The 25077-nt window shown below is 34.4% G+C and overlaps 3 protein-coding genes across 6 annotated transcripts; 2 read left to right on the top strand and 1 right to left on the bottom strand.

The window, feature by feature from the left end:
* Nucleotides 1–1831: 1831 nt before the first annotated feature.
* LOC108464074 (uncharacterized) lies at nt 1832–8857 on the top strand. Of its 2 annotated transcripts, XM_017764159.2 has the most exons (6): nt 1832–2315; nt 2477–4792; nt 4922–5024; nt 5392–7149; nt 7488–7722; nt 7811–8857. In XM_017764159.2, exons 2-6 carry the CDS (start codon nt 2559–2561, stop codon nt 8377–8379), a joined length of 4899 nt encoding a protein of 1632 aa, XP_017619648.1. In that variant the 5' UTR covers nt 1832–2315; nt 2477–2558; the 3' UTR covers nt 8380–8857. The 2 variants fall into 2 exon arrangements, with proteins under 2 accessions (XP_017619648.1, XP_017619647.1); XM_017764158.2 differs by having other exon boundaries at nt 2477–5024.
* Nucleotides 8858–11150: 2293 nt separating this feature from the next.
* On the top strand, nt 11151–16979 carry LOC108463797 (probable E3 ubiquitin-protein ligase RZFP34). Of its 3 annotated transcripts, XM_017763718.2 has the most exons (13): nt 11151–11523; nt 12719–13663; nt 13788–14410; nt 14515–14602; nt 14900–14959; nt 15078–15110; nt 15256–15333; nt 15478–15521; nt 15657–15697; nt 15808–15890; nt 15982–16073; nt 16162–16273; nt 16368–16979. In XM_017763718.2, the coding sequence occupies exons 3-13, from the start codon at nt 14205–14207 to the stop codon at nt 16476–16478; spliced, it is 948 nt and encodes a 315-aa protein (XP_017619207.1). In that variant the 5' UTR covers nt 11151–11523; nt 12719–13663; nt 13788–14204; the 3' UTR covers nt 16479–16979. The 3 variants fall into 3 exon arrangements, with proteins under 3 accessions (XP_017619207.1, XP_017619209.1, XP_052879908.1); XM_017763720.2 differs by lacking the exon at nt 12719–13663 and having other exon boundaries at nt 11234–11523; nt 14154–14410; XM_053023948.1 differs by having other exon boundaries at nt 11234–11523; nt 12719–14410.
* A 584-nt stretch (nt 16980–17563) lies between these two features.
* Nucleotides 17564–20308, bottom strand: LOC108463945 (transmembrane 9 superfamily member 11). The gene has a single exon (XM_017763964.2). It carries the CDS (start codon nt 19878–19880, stop codon nt 17916–17918), a length of 1965 nt encoding a protein of 654 aa, XP_017619453.1. The 5' UTR covers nt 19881–20308; the 3' UTR covers nt 17564–17915.
* Between the last annotated feature and the right edge of the window lie 4769 nt (nt 20309–25077).

Genomic DNA, 25077 nt, shown 5'->3' with positions numbered 1-25077 from the left:
ACTCCATAAATTTATGACAAAATGACCATTTTAACTTACTTTAACCTAATACACACCTATTAAACATGTTTAATTGCAATCAAATATCTAAAAATCATGTCACTAATTTCAATGTGACTAGTCCAATTAAACTAACCATTCATCTAAACTCTAGATACTCATATTTATATTTCCATATGCTATAAAGTAAATAAACTCAAAATCATCTCAAAATCATCTGACTATTCAACAAGGCATCATTACCGTATTTAAAAATCAAAATATTATAAAGACTCCAAAATATTTCATAATGACTTCGATATATGCCATACGTAACTGAACTTAGTAAAATCATTACAACGGATGGTTGAGCTAAGAAATTAAACATAAGCTTCATGTTTAATTACAACTCAGTAAAAACATTACATGCCATGCATAACATAATTAATTTCTTAATCTCATAATAGGTTTGAGTTCTTTGGTTTAACTTTTTCGGACAGTTCAAATAGTAAATTTAATATCGAAATTGACTGTTCCAACACTGATAGAAATTGAGTCATTACGGTGAATAAATATTCCACATTAAACAACTATAGTACACAAAATTTATTTATTCAATCTTTGATGTGGCTTAAGTTCGACGTTCAATTTTTAGAATGTTACAAGACAAGTTTTCTTAAAAGGCCTAATACCCCCACCCTCCAAAATAAAAGAGGGGATGTCCGTAAAAAATAACATACTCTTTAATTATAGGTATCATTTTATATTATTTTGATACTATCATTATCTCCCCTATTTGTATATCTTCTAATCCATTATCCAAATTTGCTAATCACTCTCAATTTCACTACCCACTATTTTAGCACAATGGTTCCCACTTTTTATTATTATTATAACCATTTGATAAATTTTTTATGGCATATAAACGTTTTATTTTGAACTATTCAATTTTTTGTAAACTTGAGCGCTCTAGAATTCTTTTCGTATCTCTCTTATTATTATATCTACGGCAGCCATAACTCTTAACCTTTTTAGCCTCTTATTGTTTACATAACCACTGTACTTATTTTCTAAGGTTTGTTCTGATGTTCTTTTCGCTATCTCTTTACTACACTTTATTTTACTAATTTGTAACGTTTCTTCACTTAATAAAAAATCATTTACAATATTTAATATATATTTTTATAATAAAATTTAAATACAAAAACATTTAATTTAAATTTCGTAAAATTTAATATTATTTGAATCAGATCGAAAATTATTTAGAGTATTGATTTGGAGAAAATATTAAATTAATTAATTCGAGAATCGATAGAAATCAATTAAATCAAATATTTAAATTTTTCATTTTTATAATTTTTAATAATTTATTTAATTAAACTCTACTAACTAATATAGAATGAATAAACCGATCACCCGTGGATTCCACCACCAATTCAGCTTAAAAAACCTCGGTAAAACCAGTTGAAAGCAGGTCAGTCAGGTTGGGTCGTGAGGTAACGAAGTGCTCTGGCGGGAGAAATAACATTTAATGTTGGACAAAAGTGTAATTACAAGCAAATTTCGTGTAATTTAAACTTCTCACGTTTCCATCAAGTCACTGTGCAGGACGTTTAAACAGTTACCAGCTTTAACGTAGCACTGCCTCTCTCCAACGCGCCACGACGACAAACTCGCCGCTTTAACTGTACACAGTAAGCAATGATCAAATCCTTCCGCCACGTTTCCATTTGTTAAAGCGAATACCTTTTACGCATCAAGATAGCGAGTGGCTTTTCTCACTCCCGTAATGGCGCCTACCCACTTAAAAATAAAATAAAATCGATGGCATTTTTTATATTTTATGGAAACATCAGGGTTAATTTACCAATACGAAAATGGAAATGAGGAATAAAACTTTTTTCTTTCTCCCTCTTTTAATTTACAGTTTTAGCAAAATGGAGCCGCTTAACTACCACACCTCTCTTTTGTACCTGCAAAATCTAAACCGTCCACTTTTCAGTAAACTCAATCGTCGCCGTTCGTTAATCAAGTAGCTTTAAACAATCGAAACCATATCTCACCACACAATGTAAATCCGACGGCCAGTATATCGCCACGTAGCTAAAATAAAATAGCCTAGTATATATAATTTTTATCATTTTGCAATCTAAAGAAGCCCTAGGATTTTCCGTTTGTCACGGTAAAAAAAAAGAAAAAAAGAAAACAAAATTATAGAGAAATTAAAATAAAAAAAATTCGAAAAATCTATCGAGGATTCAAACCCTAGCCTACGATAACACTCTTGATTTTCATGATTCGGCGGAGAAATTGATTTTTTCTGATACATCGATCAGGTAAGTAATGAACTTTATAGCGTTTATTTGTTAATAGTTTAATTTATTAAAGAATCATTTGAATATATAGGTATTGGGATTGATTGGCTAATTTATGGGAAATTTGAGAGATTATTTTTTTTCATTTTTGGTCAATTTTGGGTGCATTTTTGGTTTTACAGATCTAAAACATGCATGATGGGTAAATGTAAAAACTAAAAAGTGGGAGATTGGGGTTTCCCTGTTTGCATTGAGGGGTTGTTGATGGAAAATAGAGTATTGAACTCTCATGGAGCGGAAATTCCTAAGAAATCAAGATCTTTGGATCTTAAGAGTTTGTATGAATCTGGTGATTCAAAGGAGTTTTTTAAAAATAAGAGCTTGAAGAGGAAAGAAAGTTCACAAGAAGGTGATGATGAGAAGAGGAGTACTATTAATAACAAGAGAAAGAAGAGTAGGAAAGCTCTGCCTCTCAGTAGTTTTAGAACCAACCATGATAGTAGTAGTAGCAAGAGTTTAACTGAAGTTTATGATGGGGGTGTTTGTTCTGGGCTGCATGGTCCAGAAAGCTTGAAGAAGTTTGGTTTGAGTCAAAAATCAAAGAATGGTTGCAGTGCTAATGGCATTTCACTTAGTTTGGGTGACAGTGGTACTAGTATTCCCAGGCGTAAACGTGGGTTTGTGGGGCGAAACAAGTTTGAGAGTGGTCAAGTCTTGAAGCCGGATGGGCGACCTAGTAGTGTAGTTGTTGGTGTTAGTGAGGATGTGAAGTTAGCCAGTGAAGATTCCAGCACTCAGAATGTGTCTTTGAAGGTTGAAGAAGAGAAGCTTATTGATGATTTTAAGGAAAGTAGAAGCAGTGAGCCAAGTTCAGTTCAGCATTTGAAGGAAGAAGATAGTGTTGCTGGTCACTCAGCTGTAAATGATGGTGATTCTTCTTTAAAAAGATCAAGAAGAAAGCCTAGGAAGAAGAAGGATACAGTAAAAGGTGGCAAATCTTTTGCTAAGAAGGTTGAGAGATTAGTAGATTCTTCTGTAAAGCCATTTGGTGATTTGCAAGATGATGATGAAGAGAATCTTGAAGAGAATGCAGCGAGGATGTTATCATCACGGTTTGACCCAAGTTGTACTGGCTTTTCTTTGAACAGCAAAGTCTCTTTATCACCGTCTGAGAATGGATTATCTTTTCTCTTAGCTTCTGGTCGGGATGCTAGTTCTAGGTCTAAGAAATTTTCTGGTTGTGAATCTCCCTCTCTCGATGCTTCTGGTAGGGTATTGAGACCAAGGGAAAGACATGGAGAGAAAGGCAATTCAAGGAAAAGGCGCCACTTTTATGAAATTTTCTCTGGAGATTTGGATGCAAACTGGGTGTTAAATAGAAAAATTAAGGTGTTTTGGCCTTTGGACAAGAGTTGGTATTATGGCTTTGTCAATGATTATGACAAAGAGAGAAAACTTCACCATGTAAAATATGATGACCGTGATGAGGAATGGGTAAATTTACAAGAAGAGAGATTTAAACTCCTGCTTTTTCCAAGTGAAGTTCCCAACAAATCTGAGCCAAAAAGATCTCAGGGTGATGGGGACACTGGTGATAGAATCAGGAACATGAAGCTCACCAAAGAGAACCGGAAGAGAAATGCCATGAAAGAAGATGACAGTGGTAATGGTAGCTATATGGAGTCAGAACCCATCATATCCTGGTTGGCGCGCTCTAGCCGTCGTGTCAAATCCCTACCTTTGCATGCTGTGAAGAGACAGAAAACATCTGCTTCTTGTAGTTTTCATCGGCAACCATTGTCTTGTGATGAAGCTGTGGATGAAAACGGTTGTCTTCACGGGGGTTCCTTGAAAGCAAGAAAAGTTAAATTGTTTGGTTCCTCTGCACTGTCAGATAGACCTGTTGATGGTAGAATCATCGAGGATTCTTCTTTGGGTAGTTGCCCTAAAGACGGTAAACATCCTATCGTTTATTTTCGAAGGAGATTTCGCAGGACAGAGAAAGTTTTGTGGCAGGCTTCTGAAAGCACTTGTGGTGCCAGCATGGTGTCTAAACCTATCACTTTTCTTGGCTCTGTTGATGACTTTCGGGATTTGGGAGAACTTAATGTTTGTCTTGGACGGTTGGATCCTGAAGGAGATCTGTTGTTTACTGATAATGCAGGGCAGTTACAATTAAATATTTCGCTATTACATTCGAAACAGTTCAGGTGTGGATTGAGCTTCCCCATGCTCTCTGTCAATAATTTATTTGGAGTGAAAAGCTTTTGGCTAGTTCATTCATTGTTGCTGCTTCAGTGTGGTACGGTGATGACTATCTGGCCAATTGTTCATCTAGAGGTCCTTTTTGTTGATAATGAAGTTGGACTAAGGTTTCTCCTGTTTCAAGGATCGTTGAAGGAAGCTGTAGCTTTTATTTTCCAGGTCCTGAAGGTATTTTATCGATCTGCTGAACAGGGGAAGTTTGCTGATGTGCGGGTGCCTGTAACTTCGATCAGGTTCAAATTTTCTCTGACTCAAGATTTTAGGAAGCAGATTGTCTTTGCTTGTTGTTATTTTCATGAAGTGAAGCATTTCAAATGGATGTTTTTGGATTGTAAGCTGAAAAGATATTGTGTGCTCAATAGGCAATTACCTCTGTCTGAGTGCACTTATGATAACATTAAGGCGCTTCAGAATGGAACTAACCAGCTGTTTAGTTCTCCTTACAAAGGCTCCTCATCGCTTGAGGTATGACTCTTCCCCATGTTGCTTTGCTATTGAAATCTCAATGTCAAAGGTGTTCTTTTGGCGTATGTGTTTTACTTGTGAGTGTAGTCTTCTGATGAAAAGAAATATATATTTTTTCTTTTGTTATTTGCCCCTAAAAACCACACTTGCCCTTGCAAAAAGAAGGGAAGAAAGGAAATCCATGCTAAAGAAAGGCCATGTTAGTTTTAGTTTTACCATGCAAGTCCTTGCTGGTGATTTAACTATCAGCCATGGGTTCTGGAGTGGTGTTTATTTTTATATTTTTTGCTGTATGGTTAGATATCTAATGTCTATCTTTTGTTTTGCGGCTGCTATTAAATGTTTGAATTTGTTTGCTATTGAACAGGGCTCAAGGAGAAGATATAGGCAGGGTCTCAGCCGTATGGGTGTTTCCAGAGGATATAGTTGTCTGGAAGTTGGCCAACTTTCTTCCAGTTCTGAGAAACAGAACAAAAATCTTCCTCTGTTTACTCTTTCTTTTGGTGCTGCGCCTACTTTCTTTTTCAGTTTGCATCTTAAACTACTTATGGATTATTGTGTTGCTCGCATCAGCTTTCAGGATCATGACTCCATTGAGAATCCAGAAAGCTCTGGCAATTTGTTGTTGGATGAAAACTCTAATAGAGAGGACTGTGTGAAAAAAAGTTTCGAAAGTTGTTTAGGAAATTTTCTAAAGGCTTCATCAAAGGTTGCTTCCGTCACTGAGTTAATGACTCTTGATCTCTCAGTTTCTAGTGATGGTCGTTGGAGAAAGTCCTTGCAGAAGCATGCAAATAGTGATCAAATTGTAAATGGAAGTCCTGCCATCTATCATAAACCTGAAGAAGTTGGAGCCTCAGCCATTGATCAATTAGAGAAGCAAAAATGTGACTATTCTGAGTCTCGGCAACCGTTTTTGTCGTCAAAGGTTGTTGATGGTTGTAAGAAGGGTTCAGGGTCTAGTTCCGTTTTGAATGGTATTAGGGTTGAGCTTCCACCCTTTGATCAATATAAAGTTCATGTTGACAGCAAATTACCCAGCACTCAACGGTCTACAGATTTGACTTGGAATATGAATGGTGGTGTTATCCCAACTCCTAATCCTACTGCTCCAAGAAGTTATTGGCATCGAAATAGAAGTAGTTCATCGATTGGATATCATGCCCATAGATGGTCAGATGGAAAGGCTGATTTCTTCCACAATAATTTTGGAAATGGACCTAAGAAACCACGAACTCAGGTATCATATTCAATGCCCTTTGGAGGTTTAGATTACAGTTCAAAGAATATAGGTGACCACCAGAGAGGTCTTCCTCACAAGCGAATTAGGAGGGCAAATGAGAAGAGATCATCTGATGTTTCTAGAGGTTCTCAAAAAAACATGGAGTTAGTATCTTGTCATGCAAATTTGTTACTTACCCTTGGTGACAGAGGATGGCGTGAATGTGGAGCACAGGTTGCTCTAGAACGTATTGATCGTAATGAATGGAAGCTGGCTGTGAAAATGTCAGGGTCAACAAGGTGCTCTTACAAGGCGCATCAGTTTCTGCAGCCTGGATCTACCAATCGTTACACACATGCTATGATGTGGAAAGGAGGAAAGGATTGGATCTTGGAGTTCACTGACAGGAGCCAGTGGGCTATTTTCAAGGATATGCATGAAGAGTGCTACAACCGAAACATTCGTGCTGCTTCAGTTAAGAACATACCTATTCCTGGAGTTTGCTTGGTACATGACTATGATGAAAATGCAACTGATGTGACATTTGTTCGCAGTTCTTTCAAGTACTTGCGGCAGGTTGAAACTGATGTCGAGATGGCTTTGGATCCATCCCATGTTTTTTATGACATGGATACTGATGATGAACAGTGGATTTCAGGAATTCATAGATCTTCACAGAGTGATGGTAGCTGCAGCACATTGGAATTTTCTGACGAAATGTTTGAGAAGGTTATGGACATGTTTGAGAAGGCTGCATATACTCAACAGTGTGATCAGTTTAATTCTGATGAAATAGAAGAGCTCATGGCTGGAGTTGGGTCCATGGAAGTAATCACAGCTGTCTATGAGCATTGGCGGGAGAAGAGGCAAAGAGTTGGAATGCCTTTAATTCGGCATCTCCAGGTATGTTTTTCATTGATTTGCTGCATTATAAATCGATGTACTCCTTTTATTGAGATATAGATTATTGACAGATAATTTGTGGTTGACTCCTATAGAACCCTAGGTGTGAAGCTTATGGATTTCTTCTCTTTTCATTCAACTTTTCATGTTCTCCTTTAGAATTAGATCAGGGATTTGCTTTTGAAATCAGCCCCTTGTGGCCAGCAGCATAAGGTGTATGGGCCCGAGAATTTTACCACATTCACCGTGGCTTGTTTGTTGTTCATGTTATGTGTTTGTTTTATCTTAAAACATTTTTTGCTCTCTAACTCTTGATAAAATTTTCTGTTGTCATTCAGCCACCATTGTGGGAAAGGTACGAACAGCAAGTGAGAGAGTGGGAGCTAACCATGTCTAAAGTTAGCTCTATTCCATCCAATGCCGTCGAGAAGCCACCCATGTTTGCTTTCTGTCTGAAACCCCGTGGCTTGGAAGTTCCAAACAGAGGGTCAAAACAAAGATCCCAGCGGAAAATTTCAGTTTCTGGTCAAATCAACCCTGCATTGGGAGATCATGAAGGTTTCCATTCTTTCGGTAATGTTCTTTACTTATTTCACTTCCATCTGGCTTTATATAATGATGTTATCTTTTAAGAGTTGGACTTCATTTGTGATCATTTCAGGCCGAAGATCAAACGGGTTCCTATTTGGGGATGAAAAGGTTCTATATCCTCTGCATAACTATGAATCTTTAGAAGATTCCCCGCTATTTCAGGCATCGCCAAGAGTATTTTCACAACTAGATTCAGGTATCAAGGGATATTTTAGGGATGGATTTGATAAGCATCATCATCAGAAACTTCGAAGAAGCGAGTCAAAGAAAATTTGCACTTTTCTATCACCAAACGAGTCCCAAATGACGACTTCATATAGTCAGAGACTAATTGGCAAGCGAAATGGGATTCATCAGCAGAGCATGGCCTTTTCAGAGTGGCCAAGCATGCATCATTACTTCTCAGATGGATTACAAAGGCACGGCCCCAAACAGTTGGATAACCCTGATACCGACGAGTTCAGATATCGGGATGCAGCTAGTGCAGCCCGGCACGCACTTAAAATGGCCAAGTTCAAGAGAGAAAGAGCTCAGAGATTGCTTTTCAGAGCAGATCTAGCAATTCACAAGGCCGTTGTTGCTTTCATGACTGCAGAGGCAATCAAAGCATCTTCCGACATTGTAAATGGTGACGGGTAGAATTATCCAATGAAATATGTGTCGAAAGAACAAAATTTAGCCAGCACCACGCAGTTTCGGAATTTGAAGAATACCTAAACAACTGACAATTTTTTCCCTGGAATAGGATCCGGTTTTTCCTTTCTCAGTGATGATGGCTTCAGGGAAAGTACTAACAGGAGAGCTGTGAGCGGTAACACTATTTTTTTTGCTTCTGCTGTATATATTGTGGCAGTTTTTCGTGCAACTTCAGTTCACAGCTCTTACGGCCGGTAAGTTTCTTTTAAATCCCTGCAGCAAGGTTTACTCAGGTTGAGTCCGATTGTTGTTCGATCCTGATGGTAAGGGGTGTACGGAATTTTGACAGAGCCGATCTTTGTATAGAATTTTTTTAACCCCTCCCCTCTTACTTTCTTTTGTTCCCCTTAGCCTTTGATATCAATGTAGCAGGTGTGGGTCAAATAAAAAATACAGCACCACTGCAGAATTAACACGAAAATTTTCATGCTTGAATTGAAATGTTTGGAGCATTTGGCATATGCATAAAGCTTGAATTGAAAATCTCAATTAGACCCTCAATTTTTTTTTTTAAATTTTCACCGAACTCCTAAAACTTAAATTTGACCCTCAATTTTTTTTTAAAAATTTTCACCGAACTCCTAAAACTTAAATTTCAGGGTCTGCACGTGCATAAAACAATTATTTTACTTGCGTATTTTTGTTAATCAATCTGAACTTTATGCTTGACGAAAGTAAATGCGTCACATGAGAATTATCCAGTAATTGATTCGGTCTTAATTTTAATCACGTTTCACGTGTAATACGTGTCAATTTTCCATTCGTGCTATCAGTAGTTTGCAGTATCAACTTTGCGTATCGTATCCAAATATCTCAGCTGTCTTTATATTAATCAATAATCATAGAAAATATCGTTAAAACTTAAAACCATTAATAAAATATTAATAAGGATTATTTAAAACTTTTACTAAATTTAAAATTAGGCGGGATTGATAAACACAACATTAATTCCTGCAAACTAAATATTACATCAATAACAATGTAAAATTCGAGTGAACCTCTTTAAAAATAACAACTAATTTAAATTATTTTACAATTAACACGAGTTAATTTAGAAAATAAACTTAAATTTATGAAGAAAATAAACTTAAATATTAAAAAATACAAGAATTTTATTTTAATTTGAAGGTTTATGCTTTTTTAAATTATCAAAAATTGTAAGAATAGATCAACCGTGAAATATTAAAAGATAATATAATTTTAAAAATAAATAAAATTTATTTTTATTAAGGGATAGAGATAAGTTATTCTTATCCAGTTATCATTTTCAATATTTTTTATTAAACAATTTATGAAATAATTTTAATTAAATATTTTACATTTATCTAATATTTTAGCAAACATTGCCCATAAATAAAATTACGTGACAAATCTTCCTTTCTTTCCTTATCAGATATATTTCTCTCTGTTTTTTTTTATTACTATTTATAATATCATAATAATCTCTCCACGTCAGCCAGGGGCGTTTTCCGCCCACTAATCTTAACATCAAATCCACCTGTCTGGTTGACTATACACGTGTCTTCATTAAAATACATATGTCAGGCATCAACTTTTTGCGGTCACATCAAATCCCGGCCGTCCATTCTTCGAATTATCGTTCTTTGCTCCATTATTGGTGTGTCCTACATCACCGACAGTTTTGTCAAAACACATTAACGTACACTCAAACTTTAATAAATATTTTTAATTGCAAAACAAAATAAAAAATAAAATTGATAATTAAATAGTTCTTAATCAATGCTGATACTTTAATGGGTTAATAGCAAAGCATATCCTTAACTATTGCAATATTTTAAATTGGTACTCAAAATTAGGATGTTCTAGTTAAGTTCTCAAAGTTTAATATTATATCAATTAGATCCTTATGTCAAACTAATGGGTATTTTAGGTGTTAAATGCAAGTTTGAATATGTAAATATGTTTGTGCTTAACGCATAGATAGTTCAGACCGAATGTGTAAAAAACATAGATAAGGTCAATAGAGGTAAATACAAGTGAGACAAGTTACAACCTTGCTCCCAAAAGTGAAAAATTATTTTTTAGTCTTTTTATAAATGATGAAAATAAAAGTTCGTAGCCTCCGAAAATGAAAAGATTTCTGTTTAGCCTCTTCAAAAATGATGAAATCACATGATAAAGTTACACTTTGATATTTTCAAAATTTCATAATTCAATTCTAACTCACTTGAAAAAAATTTAGGAGTATTTAATTTTTTTAACACTTTAAATTTAACACGATTTGTATAGATGCACTTGCAATTTGTTCCACGTGCTTTAAATATGTTCTGCTTTATATAGAAGCCAAAAATTAAAAATCCATACAAGCTATTAAAAGGACTTAAATTGAATTATGATTCTTTTATAAAAGACTAGAGTAATTCAACCATTTGAACCAAAATAACGATGGCCTTTGCCTGTTCCCATTGAACTTTTCTCTTTAACTTTGGAATTGACCTGACATTTAATACTCAAGCAATTGATAAAGTAATAAAAAGACCCGATATGACATTAATATTTTGATAATTCAATTAGAACATTTTAGAATTTAAGATCAATATAAAATTTGATTCACAGTTTAAGGACTTTTAGTAAAATTAACCCTAAAAATTTAAATCAACAGTCGAATACGTATTAATCAGCACTGATAGTTTAATCCTAACGAGGTTTCAAGTTCTTATAAAATGGTTGCGTTTGTAAAATATAATAATCCTTTTGTCTTTTCTTTCCGTCTTCTTGTGGAAGATATTTTGAAGTGGAAGGGTAAATCCGTCATTTCGATATTTAAATTTTGTGACAGCTATGACAAAATCCGAAACCAGTAAGTAACAGCTTTCGCTTTCGTATCGTATGAACCAAAATAATTTTCGAAGTCTCGAGAAATCGAAGAAATCCGATCATATTTTTCCAAACAGCTATAAAAGGGCAATCACATGATCATCGTTTTCTCACAAAGCAAAATAAAATAAAATGCTCTGATTTTGCGAAATTGGAAGAATTATTTTACGTTTGCGATCGGACGTTTCTCATCGGGATCACCGCCGTTTGTTCTTATTCGGATCGGAGCGATTTCTCTCTAAATTTAAAGTTCGTTATTCAATAAAATTTACTTTAAGCTTAATAATATTGTTTTCTTCATGTTGTTGCTTGAATTATTTGTTTAGGTAACGTGCCAAGCAAATGTTTTTGTTTGAATTTTAGTGATTCCTTGAATTTTTATTTAGTTTTCCGTTTGGTTTATGAGAGAATTTGAGAGAAACGGAAGGAAAAAAAAAAAGTGATTGAAATTATTCGTTTCCTTCTCTAGAGGACAAACATGAACGTTTTGGGAACTAGGAGAGCTGGTAGATTATTGAAACGGTGGTTCCTATTTAGCTTAAGATCGTGAAATTTTGATTGATTGTTGATTTTGCTCGAAATTGTTTGTGTTAGAATAATTTGATACAACTCTCAGCTTTTAATATTCTTGCTGGCTGATTGATTTGAGCTGTGGCTGTGTTGCTGTTGCTTCTACTGATTTATTATTGTTTGTCATTGCTGCTGCTGATTTCTGTTTGCTTGAAAGTTCTTCAAACCGTTGTTTGTTTCTACTGAAGTGGTTGCTTCTTTTTATTACAAGTTTTTTTTTTCTCTTTGCTTCGATGGCATTTATGTCAATATTGTGGATTAGATTATTATAATTATGTAACCTGCTGTTTAGAGCCTTCAGCATGAACATATGATTTCTATCAATGAAGTATTCTAGCTTAGGTATTGCTTGTTGCTAAGCAATACTATAGGTTAACCACCCTCGATGGTGTCTTTTATGTTATTACTTGTGTATCATAGCATACAACCAATCGACATGTTGCATCATGAAGGCGTCTTCGTTGATAGTGTGGTAGGACAAACTGATTAGTTTTGGATGGTATTAACCCAAAAGTTCTTTAATTAAGTCTGTTTTTGGATGTAAAGGGGGAAAACGAGCTTGCATTATTTAACATAGCATACAGCCTGTCTGACATGATGCATCATGAAGGCGTCTTCATCACTAGTGTGATGAGACATTGATTAATTTTAGATATTATTAACCAGGAAGTTTTAATTTTAATTAAGTCTGCTTTTTGCTTGGCAACCAATTTTTTTATTCTCTTGACACAAAATGTGATCTCTTTTTGGGTTTGGATAACTTCCAAGTCTTCGTTAAACTAACAAAAAAAAATAATAATAATGACTTTACCAGCTCATTTTAGAGTTCACTTTGGAGATTGGTATGCTGATATAGTGTTATATCTTTCCCCAGCAAGGAAATCCCAGATTGATAGTGCACTACATGTGGGATGTGGGAAATGTGAAAATTTTGTGTTGGCTTGGTACCTCAAAATGTGCGGTTGATTGCAGCTGGGGAAGGACGTCACAGTTTTGATATATGTACTTTGAATTTCATTTGCTCCTGCCGCTTTGATTAGAATTCATTAGGGATTTGTGTACAGATCTCTTTTTTAATATTAGCTGCAGGTGTTGAAGATGCTCAAGGCTGCAAAACCCCTAGGATTAGTTGGTTTGCATGACCCTTCTTTCCCCGGAGATTCACTATCTTTACAGGTTATGAAATTTGTTAATGTACACAGTCAAGGGGCTGAAGCAAGTTGGATGCTAAATTTGTCTTCCATATCTCAGCCAATTGATACTTCTCCAAGTTGCCATTTCCGTTCATTTCTTCCTCAGATTTGAACCTTCATTGCATTTGCTCGATTTTGCTAATGACAAACACTTGTTTTTAGATATATCGTCACTTTGCTGCTCATTTTTTATCTTCCCCCTTCTAAACTTCGATTGAAGAGTGGTGATAACATAAGACGTAGTCATTACTTTGTCTTGTTCCAAATTATGGGGTCAGCCCGAGCAGCTATGATTCATTTCCAGAAACTTTAGGAGGGTGTATTCCCAATTGGCAAGGGCCAAGAAATAAAAGAATCTGTGCTAATAGGGTTTCTACTAAAAGCTTACTATCTACCTAGAAATGAATGGGTGGTGAGCAACCAGCTTGGTTTATATTCGACTAAAAATCTTCTGGTAGTTGGAGATTTTCTTGTAGAACTTGATTTTGTGAGAGAAATGATTAAGTTCCAAATAAGGTCAATTATTTCTGAAGATTTACCTTCTCAAGTTATAAGGATGTGAAAGTTTTAAGTGATGAGTAAAAACTATTCTCAGAGGAGAGACTTGGTGCAGAAATGTGATAGAGGTAGGCTTGTTGTTGTGGATAACAACGCAGAAAAATTTTGCAATCAATCACTCTTTCCCGTTTTGTTTTTTTTCTTTTCATTAGAGAATATGTTTGATTCTTTGATATATTGCTTTTACCATAGGTTGGGACGTCTATGGTCGTCTCCAGTATAGTTGGATTTGGGTCCAGAACTTCAAGCAATCAAGTTATCATGCAATGCTATTGCTTTCTAATTCACTGCTGGAGGCTCTGGAGTTCCTCAGTGCTGCATTATTCTTGTTTTTGTGGGTTTCTTTTTGTAGTTCTACTTATTTTGATGAATCCTTCGCTTGGAGTACTGCTGATTGGAGCTGTTCAACCTTTCTTGGATTATTTTGTTGCTGATTTCGACTGGTCTGCGGCAGTGTAGAAGAAAGCATCAATTTCTTGGAGTGCTTGCCTGGCTTGTTCAAGCCACTAGCTATTTTTAAAATATTGGAATCTTTGCTAAATTTGTTATTATCTGCAGGTTTTTAGGCTTTGCACCAGCTTGTAAGATATCGTACGGTTTCATCTGGAAATGTCATTTTCAATGGAAGAAGTGGAAATTAAGCATTCTGGAGCTGAAGAGCTTAGCTATCAGCAACAAAATGAAAGCTGCGAAGCATTTGAAGAAGAGGCGAGGGGATCATTCTCATCACAGTCAGGTGGAATTTGTGTGGATAAACAAGAATCAAATGGTGCAGAAGCAACTGAATTGCTGGACAAGGGGTTTATGGAGTATGGGTAAGTTCTGATCTTTTCCTTTACTTTAATTAGGTTCTGTTCAGGTTCCGTTCTTTTATTTGTTGGTTGACGATGTGTTGTTGATTTTCCCCTGTTTTCTACAGTTGCCCACATTATCGAAGAAGGTGCCGGATTAGAGCTCCCTGTTGTGGTGAGATATTTGATTGTCGTCACTGTCATAATGAGGCAAAGGTTAGTTTACGTCCTTAACATTTTATGATCAACAGTAGTTGCTATCTATATTACACTAGTTTGAGAATGTTATTTCATTAATTTGAGTGTTATTTTTTTCACTTTGTTTATGTTAACCTTTTAAGGCCATCAGATTTAGATATTTATATGCTTTAACTGAAATTATGTAGCGATAGCTATAACAAATTAATACATTCTAACATGCAACTGGAAGTTCAGATTTATCATCCAAAAAACATCTTTACCTTTTATTAGTTTCAATAATATTAACATCTAACTGATTCTCATTGTGCTCAGAACAATATCAATGTTGACCAGAAGCTCAGACATGATCTCCCACGCCGTCAAATCAGTAAGGTAAATATATCCATAAATTCAGCCTAGTTTCTTGGTACCTGGAAATCTTTTTCTTTGTATTGGTGGCATCTCCACTGTATGCTCCAGGTTGCTAACATTTACCCATAACTTTTACCAGGTTATTTGTTCGCTATGTGGCACAGAACAAGAGGTAAGTTAGTCCAATTAATTCTAGTTTTCATGACATTCTTGATGACAAGGAAAATTTAGTTTTGCAGTGTTTAGCATTTTAGAGGCTCTTTGTACTTGGTTGGATTTCTTCTGAGGTTGTTTGCTTTTGATATTGTTTTGAACAGGCTCAACAAGTTTGCATCAACTGTGGTGTTTGTATGGGAAAATATTTCTGCAACACCTGCAAACTTTTTGATGATGATGTAAGTGGATAGCCAAACGCAAACCTAAGTTTTTCCATGTTTTATAGTTCTGTGACTTGTTCTGTTGTCTCAGCTCTTTATGTTTTGCTCAAAGAGTTAAAAGATGCACGCAATGGCATACTAATGTTTGTTTCTACCATGCAGACATCGAAGAGACAGTATCATTGTGATGGTTGTGGGATCTGTAGGTATGTTGTCATTTCCTGGTTTTCTTCGCCTTAATTTATGAAATTATTTTTACTTATTTCGCCATCATTCACTTACCTTTTTATCTTTTAATCTTGTCATTTTCACAACTAAATAATAATGTTATTTTCTCCCAGGATTGGAGGGCAGGAGAACTTCTTCCATTGCCACAAGTGTGGTAAGCTAATCTGAATCCATCTTTATGTAAGCCTTTATTAGTCTTATTGGGGTATTTGAACATCACTAATACTTTTATCCGTTTATTTTTATGTTTTTTGTTGCACGAAGGTTGCTGCTATTCAATTCTTCTGAAAAATAGCCATCCCTGTGTTGAAGGAGCGATGCACCATGACTGTCCCATATGCTTTGAGGTAATTTCAAGTTCTCTTATTTACCATTAAATTTGATAATGAATTACTTTAATATTTTACCTAACTGAAAGACCTCAATCTGTATACGCAGTTCTTGTTCGAATCAAGACAGGATGTAACTATTCTGCCATGCGGACATACAATTCACACAAATTGTTTGAAGGAAATGAGGGACCATTTCCAGTTAGTGCTTCAGCTCAATCTCAGGATTTTACTATTACCTACTATTTTGTAACTCTATTATTGACTGATATTCCAATCACTTGAACAGATATGCCTGCCCTCTGTGCTCCAAATCGGTTTGTGACATGTCAAAGGTCTGGGAAAAATTTGATGAGGAGATCGCAGCTGCGCCAATGCCGGAAGAGTACCATAACAAAATTGTTCGTAATCTCTTGAATGACAAAGCCTTATACTAGTTGAGATTCATTTTCGTGGAACAAGGTTTACTTAGAAAATTCAATTGTGATTCAACAGGTTTCGATCCTTTGCAACGATTGTGGGACAAAATCTCTAGTTCGGTTTCATGTCCTGGCTCAGAAATGTCCGAATTGCAAGTCATACAATACTAGGCAAACACGAGGCTGAAGTGGCTTAGAGTGGGATGGTAGAAACCGACTTGGATGGCATATTTTCCAAATCGATGCATCAAGCATTGAGTTCTGGTTAAGCTTCTGCAACGCGTAATGGTACCGGTTGTGGCGCATGGTTCCTTCGGGGGTTCGGTTTAGTGCTTGTTATTTTCAATTCTTTTGTAGATGATTCAATCAATAGCCAACAAATAAACATTTGCTTGTATGGTCCTCTGTTTAGATTTCCTACCTTAATGTAGGATAAGATGGATGTTTCATCCTTTTATATTCTCTAGAAAATGTAACTTTTTTCCTTGTCGTTAAGAGTAAATACTTTTATCGTACCCGGTGCCAGTTGAATCCTTGTTTTATTCGGCGCAGCTCCTTCATATACAAGCTCGCAATATACATGTACTCAGTAACGGAGATTTCAGTTTCAAAGACTGTATCAAGACTTTTGACTTTGTGGTTTTAAGTCATAATTGAAATCTTTTGGGTTTAGAATGAAATTATAAAATATATAGTTTTATCATTATTCAATTTTCTAACCTCACAATTTTTAAACAAATTAAATCATGACCATGCTACATTTGGGGGCAATGCCGTGTTGACCTTTAACACCGCTCCCACGGTCTACTCCTGAGTAATAAGTACAACGCAATTCTATCAAGGTGGAGGAGTCATATTATATAATATATATTAAATTAAAGAATATATTAATTATTTTATTAAAAAATTAATGTGATCAATTGAATAATTAGATATTAACATGGCATGTCATAAATATTTCATATTGAAGTACAACTAAGTTTAAAATAGACAATATTTAATAAAATGACCATTTATTCTTTGATTTAACTTAAAAATAAATTGTACATTTCCAAATAAAGAAAGTAAAATTCAATTGGACCCTAATAGAAGAACCTTCATAACCATATCTAGTCTGGCTTTTTATATATTCAAATTTAGGTTTAATTTATCTACTTACCATAATTTATTAATCCATCTCAACAAATAATTAATATTCTTAACTAATCAAATATATTATAAAAATAAAGAAAACTAGATTACAATAAAAATGAAAATAAGTTAAATTAAGAATTCGAAGATGGTAAAAGGACCAAAACTGTAATTTGACCAACACACCTCAACAAAGTTGAGACCAATAAAAATGTGAACTGTGCATAGCTTGCATTACAGATCCCCAAATAAATAGTATAAAGTAGCACCAAGAAATGTTACAAACACAACCTAAAAACCAGCAGTACCATGCATCATAGTAACAACTAATAAAGAATTTAAATGAAACTGCGCCATATTATTGTTATTGCATTTTACTAAAGTTCCCCTAACAAAGTAAATGAGCTCAATATAACACCTGTAATATATGATAAAGTGATGTAAAAGGTCCAATTCTTTCTTCCCCTGCCTCTCGGGTTACCGATTTACATCTTCAATCCAGCTTTACGGAAGAGAACAAGTAATGCACAAACCAGAAAGATGAAAGGAACCCGATCGTGCCAGTGGCCAACATGATTGCGAGGACCATGAAGAGAGAATACCCCAAGTAGAGAGTTGCAGAGACCGGTCCACTCAAACTCTTGAGATCGAATATGAGGTAGTTTACGGAGTATAAGAAGATGTAGATGGCGACTGAACCAGAAGCGAAGAAGGATTTCCACCACCATTTCCAGTCTTCTACGCAGAGATGCATGTAAGTTAACACCAATGATACTTCGGCACAAACCACAACAAGGAGGACCATAACGATGAGAAGAAAGCCGAAGACGTAGTACACGCGTCCCATCCATATGCTTGACATGATGAAGAAAAGCTCGATGAAAAGGGTACCGAAAGGTAGAGTTCCAGCACCGAGAACTAACAGCCATGATGGGTATTTTTGAGCTGGGATTTCTCGAGGGATCTGGTTGGTTCGGACAGGGTATTCAATGTGAGGTGCCTTGGCTCCGAAGTATCCTCCGACTAAGGTGAGTGGAACAGAGATGCAGAACCATAATAGGAGTAGAATGACAAAGAGCGAAAATGGGATAGCTCCAGTGCTGTGACTTCCCCACAACAGGAAATTCAAAATGGTGAGAATTAAAAAGGCGATACCGGGGAAAAAGCAAGCGGCTTTCCATGCAACCGAAGCCCATCCCTTGTGATCACCACAGCCGATAGTCCTCCAAAGCCGAACTGCAACATAGCCAGCTGCAATTCCGAGAATCATGTAGAAGAATAGCATACCTGTAATGAGAGTCCCACGGGATGCCGGAGACATGAATCCAAGAGCAGCAAACAATATAGTTACAACTCCCATACCAAGGATCTGAACTCCATCACCGACCATAATACACAAAAGAGCAGGATGGGACGGGGCACGGAAAACATCCCCGACAACTAACTTCCACCCCGACAACTCCTCGTTCATCTGCGCTTGAGCCTCCTTGTCAAGCTCCTCATACCGAGTCAGATCCCGCCTAACAGTCCTTAAAAAGATCACAAGAACTATACCAGCAAGGAAAGTGATCACCATAAGGGAATTCAAGATCGAAAACCAATGAACTTTCGATCCTTCCATCTTCAAATAAGCATCCCAACGAGATGGCCACTTGATATCACTCTCCTCAAAGGCAACTTCATACGTGAACACAATTGGCTCACCTTCCTTGATAGGCACCGTGACGGTAGTTGTATCGCATTTAATCTCAGATGGGTATTTATCATACTTTTTCAAATCCTTAACCAAGTTACCATTATGCATAACACTACAAGGAATTACCTCGAATCCAACAACCATATACCCCGGCACATCGGATCCACCTTTACCACCACTGGGGAAAACATCAACGGCATCCCCTGTCCCCATCACACGCGCCACATTTGTTTCCTCGTACTTATGAACAAGAACCTTAAATTTCAAATGATTAAACACATAATACATATCTTGAAACTTAACCCCAATCGGATACCCGGTCCACCTCGACACAAAGCCCTCTTTCACCGTATACCTAATCGCCGGCAAATTATCGAGAATCAAATTAACCTGATACATCTCATCAATCCTCTCCTTCAACAACTTAAACCCATCAGCCGATAACTTACCCGATTGACACAAAAAGATCAAGGTTTCATTAGTATACATCTTGAACCTATATGGCGAGTTCTCAATACGATCTCCCATAAGAAGCTCACCCAGATTCTCAGCACTATCTTTAACACCCTCAGCAGGTTTACAAAAGGGTAAACTATAATAGCTAAAGGGCATTTCAGTATCAATTGAAGTTAAGGAATTCACTTTAACAGATAAAGGATCCCCAACTTTATATTTGTGAGGGTAACTACCAGGCAAATAAAACCCATACCCAGATTGAAAAACCAAGAAAATCGTTAATACCCAGATCCCAAAACTCGCCATTGAGTTCAGATTTAGTCAGATCTGGGTAAACCCAGATCGAGAAATGGGATTATAAGCAAATATTCAAAGGTTTTCGATGTGGGTTTTTGAAGAAACAAGGGATTATTATGAGTGTAGCAGTTGGATGTAAATATAATGAAGAAAGTATGTAAAGAAATGGATCTGACTAACCTTTATGAAAAGAGAAATGAGAAATGGCGGAGAGATTGACGTGAAGGGTAGTCTCTATGAAGAAAATTGAAGTCCAAACATAGAGATCTTCAAAGTGTATTATATTTTTTTTTCTTTTAATTTTCCAAGGAAACGGAAATTTCGAGAGAAAGAAAGCGGCAAAGGAAGGTAAGATATAACGGGCCTCGTATTAGTTGAGCTTTGTGCGTTACTGCTAATCCACAACTCACCGACACCATGTTGAGACGGATTTTTTGTTTTTTGTTTTATCTTCTTTTTAGTTTGATTATCTTTTTAATTTTTTTTCTAAATTTCTTTTTAGGGCTTGCTTTATATATATATATATATATATTTATATATCTATATATAATCATCAACCTAAATGTCCTAAAAGGATTTGGGTCCCCAACGATTGACCTGGATAGACCCAACTCGGAAGAAGCATACTCTCCAAGATAGCTTACAAGAGGAGTTCGCAGGCACACCTCGCAAAATGGAGTCACAAACGATGTTCGCAAGAAGGGTTGCAAGCCCTACAAGCAACCCAGGCTTGTGACCAACGAGTACGGAGCTAGCTGAGAATGTTAGCCCCAGGATCAGAAAGGATCGCGTGTTATGCAGGCAAGCATTCAACAAGCTAGGGGGCGCACACAGAATGTTAGCACCTGAGACAAGGAATGTCAGTACTGGAGACCTCAAGGCCGAGACAAAATAGTAGGCCCAATTATGAACTGTAACAATAGGAGTATATAAATACCTCAATATTCCTCTCAAGGGGACATGAAAAAAAACACTCAATAGAGCTTAATCACAAGCTCACAATCTTTTCTCTTTTCATGTTAGTCTTTGATGAGTCGATATCATCTCAAATATCTTATTGCCGTCACCTCCCCTATGGCCTTTCTCGTTGCCACCAACTCTGACCTTCTGGTAGCGTTTTTACCACAATTTTTTTTCTTTTACCTTCTACCTCTGTCATGGATGGGGTTATTGACTTCCCCATTGCGGAAGCAATTTTGTGATCGTTTTTGTGTCTATCTGTAGCGTTTGCTCCAAATCTTGATCTTTGTAGGCTACCGAGTTTTGATTGATTTTTTTTAGCTTTCTCTGCATCTATTGTTTCATATCAATAGTGGTGTTCCCATCGTCTAAACAAGTGAGAGCGTGAAAAGAGACTCTTTCGCATCATGGTGGCTATGATTGCTTTGATGATCAATTGATTAAAATTACCAGCATGAGTCCCCCCTTGCTTCCACGATAGTGGGCAATGAATGCTTGTTTCAAGCAAAGGCTAATCTTGTTCTTCATGCTTCCAATTTTAAAATTATTGACGTTTTGAGCATTTGTCTCGGATAAAACCTTAACTCTCAACTGCTTGTGATCTTCTTTCATCAAAAGAAAATTTTCCTCCTTATAAAAAAAGTATTCTATTTATTTACAAAATTTAACCGAAATTATTTATTTTAATATTCAAAATAAATTTAACTTAAAATTTTATCAAAATCTTGGTGGCTTGAATTGAATATGATCAAGGCAACCCTTCAACTATTTGCTAATTCTAAAGAGTAAATATTTTAACTTGATTAAGTATATTTGTATGTAAATTAATATATGTATATTATTAAAAGAATTAAAATTAAATTATAAAAATGCATATAAAATGTTTAAAAGTATTAATAAATGAGAAACCATATATTAAAATGCATGATGGGAAGTTCACAAGTATACACCCACATATTAAATGATTTACAACTATGATTTTCACAATTTATAAATGAGTCTACAATAATATTAAATGAGATGAAAATAATAGCCCAAAATAATGAATGACATAGCAATTAATAAAACTAAGTTTAATGGAGCTTACATCTAATTTATCCACCCAAATGAACAACATAAATACACACATTTTCAATATATATATATATATATATATGGTAATTCACAATTAGAAGGTTAGTATTCATTTTTATACGGTAGGGATATATTCACACCACATATACACATATTACGTTTGAAGGGAGTTGACACATAAGGGTAAAGTTAGGAAATTTTTTGAGAGGGGTCAAAATTAAATTGTATATTTTTACGATAGTAAAAATGTAATTTCACCATTTTAATGGTATCTTTGTTATTTTTAAATGATTGAATCAAATTTGTTTCATTTTTGGAGGGACAAAATACAATTTTATCATTACTATTTTAAAATATTATAAATTATAAAGAAGTCTAAATAGAAAATTTTTTATTTTAAGGGGTCAAGACCTCTGCCAACCCCTTAGCTCCGCCACTTGTTAATCAAATAAAGGCTTGCCACTTGCTCCACTAGAGGCTTGAATCCAAATAAATTCTATCAATGAACATCCCTTAACTATCAGATCAAACACAGGAGTAAAATTTTACCTATATTGTTATTAAAATATTTTATTCCATATATAGACAAGGGTCTTGGCCTTTTTTCATTGAATGGAGCAAATGTAATTTTATCCTTTGTTTTTCTCTCAGTTAATGGAACTTTTTTCATTTTTGGTCCCTTCTAAAAAATTTTAATTAATATTAAATTCTTTTAACACAATTTTATAATTTTATCTCGAGCTCGAATATAAAATTTTTAACTTCCCCTTATTTAATTAAATTGGGCATATGAAAATCAAAGGAAGAAGAATCATAGTAAACAATTAAATAAATGGGTTGGAAATTGAAATAGAGATAAATAGGTAAGGTAAACCAAACATTACATGTAGAAGCTATGATGCTGAAATCTTACCAAAAGCATTAATGGATTACTTATGGAAGAAGTTTAATTAAGTATGTGATTGGATCACTACTCATAACCCTTTTCTTTTCTTTTTTCCACATTTTTGCACTTAAAACAAGAATTCTATTACATCTCTCACAAGTCAATGCCATGCCAAAAAATAATGTTCAAAAGAGATCCCAACGCATATGTCACACCAAACGTTATTAAAATTTTAAAGTGATTTACTCATTAATATTTTTCGGGTTAAATATTAAAATTATATATAAAATTTAATTTAGTGTGTAATGTTATACATAAATCTTAATTTTATTCGGTTTTATATATGAAATTTTGACTTGATTCAGTTTTCACAAATCACTAACATTATCGAGTTAGCGTTAGAAGTACTCATAAGCTGAGTCAGGCCTATGTAAGGTATTTAGGCCACTTTTTCAAGCCTGGCCCGATTTAAGATCAGTAAATCTAGGCTTGATTAGACCACTCATATTTAACTTTTTTCAGATTAATTTTATTTAAAATTATATATTTTTAAAAAATATAACACACTAAATGCATTTAAAAAGCTAAAATAAAACTTTTCTAACATATTAAAAATACATTAAAATTTATTTATATCAAAAACACTACTAAAAATATAATAAATATTTTATTATATTAAAGTCACAAATAAATATAATAAATATTTTATTGTATTAGATATAAATTTTATATTTTTATATTTTGGGTTGGGTAATTTTTTTTTTAAAGTTTTGGGCAATGAGTTTAATTATTTTTGGATTAGTGATTTAATATAAATATAAATATATAATTAATATAATATTATTTTATAACATAATATTCAAGTCAGGCCAAAAATTCTTGCCCAAGGACTAACCCATATAGAAAAAGGGCTTTAAATTTTACTCAAGCTCATTTTTTGGGCTTATTCTATCCAAATCCTCTCATTTTTTGGGCAAGTCTTCGAGCCTGGCAAGTGACTCGACCCATTAGCAGGTTTAATTAATGTCATTTTACATTGATATAATACATATACAAACATTTATATTAATCCAATATGGAAATAAATGCATATTCTCATTTTTAAATGTGTGCAATTAAATTAAAATCAAAGTTTCATGTATACATATAAATTCCAGTTCAAATTTCATATATAAAATTGTAACAAATCGAATTTTAATTATATTTTTATGTGGCAATTCATGTGTATTTTTTTGCCAAGATGGATAATTTTAATTTCCTATTTTTAAACTTTTAATAATTTCATGTATTCTATTTTTTAATAAATATACATCAATGCAATTAAAATTTTAATAAAGTAATCGATTTTTCATAAAAATAATTTAAATAAAATTTTAAATTTTAAAAGAAAAATATTGGAAGTTAAAGTTATGATTATGTCAAAACAAAAATTAGAGTGCATTGAATCGGGTCAAATAAAAATAACTAAAGATAATTAAGTTTATTAATAGATGAGTTTTATATTTATTCAAATATGAATAATAAAATGAACATAAAAATATAAAAAAATCAAAATTTTAAGACATGAAAATGATTTGCACCCAATTCTCATTATTTTTGAATAGGCAAATGCCCAAGCCCATGTCTTGAATAAAACCCATTTTAACCATCACTTTTTAATTTTAAAGTTTTAAGTATAAATCTGAATTACAATGAGAGTTTTAGTATATAATTATACTAAATTAAAATTTATATATATAGCACATTAAATTAAAGTTCATGTGTAATTTCGGATTTAACCCTTCTCAAAACAATATATAGTTCAAAATGGAGCAACCAGAAGAAGTTTAAAAAGGAAAATTGTTTAAATATTATTTAATTTTAATTTTTAAATGGCTTGATTTGCATATGCACTCTCATGTTGTTTAAAAAAAATATTTTTTTAGTGAATTACAATAACAAGACAGAACAAATAGTAAGTGCGACTAACGCAACTCAAACTCAAGCTATACTTGAGATGATAAACACCCTTGACTATCAGGCCATCATATGGGATTCATTCAAAAATAATATTTAAACAATATATATGTTGAACATTAATATTATTATAAGTTGCTATCGTATCTGTTCTTTTTAATACAATGCCTAAAATTACTCGTAGCCCCTCTCCAACCCTTAAATAGGAAGATAATACGCTTTAATGCACTTAAACCCACGTCTTTTTGCACTGACAACAATACCAATATCAATCGACTATTTTTATATACTTTTAAATGCATTTAAAATAGTTAATCCATATTTTTATTT

Source organism: Gossypium arboreum, chromosome 13 (assembly GCF_025698485.1).
Source record: "Gossypium arboreum isolate Shixiya-1 chromosome 13, ASM2569848v2, whole genome shotgun sequence".
NCBI classification, from domain to species: Eukaryota; Viridiplantae; Streptophyta; class Magnoliopsida; order Malvales; family Malvaceae; genus Gossypium; species Gossypium arboreum.
The sequence above is the reverse complement of the archived record's forward strand: the minus strand, read 5'-3'. Positions and strand labels throughout refer to the sequence as shown.

Coding starts and splice junctions, on each gene's coding strand:
- LOC108463945 (XM_017763964.2), bottom strand. CDS start 19,880: ATGGCGAGTTTTGGGATCTGGGTATTAACGATTTTCTTGGTTTTTCAA.
- LOC108463797 (XM_017763718.2), top strand. CDS start 14,205: ATGTCATTTTCAATGGAAGAAGTGGAAATTAAGCATTCTGGAGCTGAA. Junction 16,074..16,161: donor GAAATGAGGGACCATTTCCA/GTTAGTGCTTCA, acceptor TCACTTGAACAG/ATATGCCTGCCCTCTGTGCT. Junction 16,274..16,367: donor AAGAGTACCATAACAAAATT/GTTCGTAATCTC, acceptor GTGATTCAACAG/GTTTCGATCCTTTGCAACGA.
- LOC108464074 (XM_017764158.2), top strand. CDS start 2,559: ATGGAAAATAGAGTATTGAACTCTCATGGAGCGGAAATTCCTAAGAAA. Junction 5,025..5,391: donor AAGGCTCCTCATCGCTTGAG/GTATGACTCTTC, acceptor GCTATTGAACAG/GGCTCAAGGAGAAGATATAG. Junction 7,723..7,810: donor TGAAGGTTTCCATTCTTTCG/GTAATGTTCTTT, acceptor TGATCATTTCAG/GCCGAAGATCAAACGGGTTC.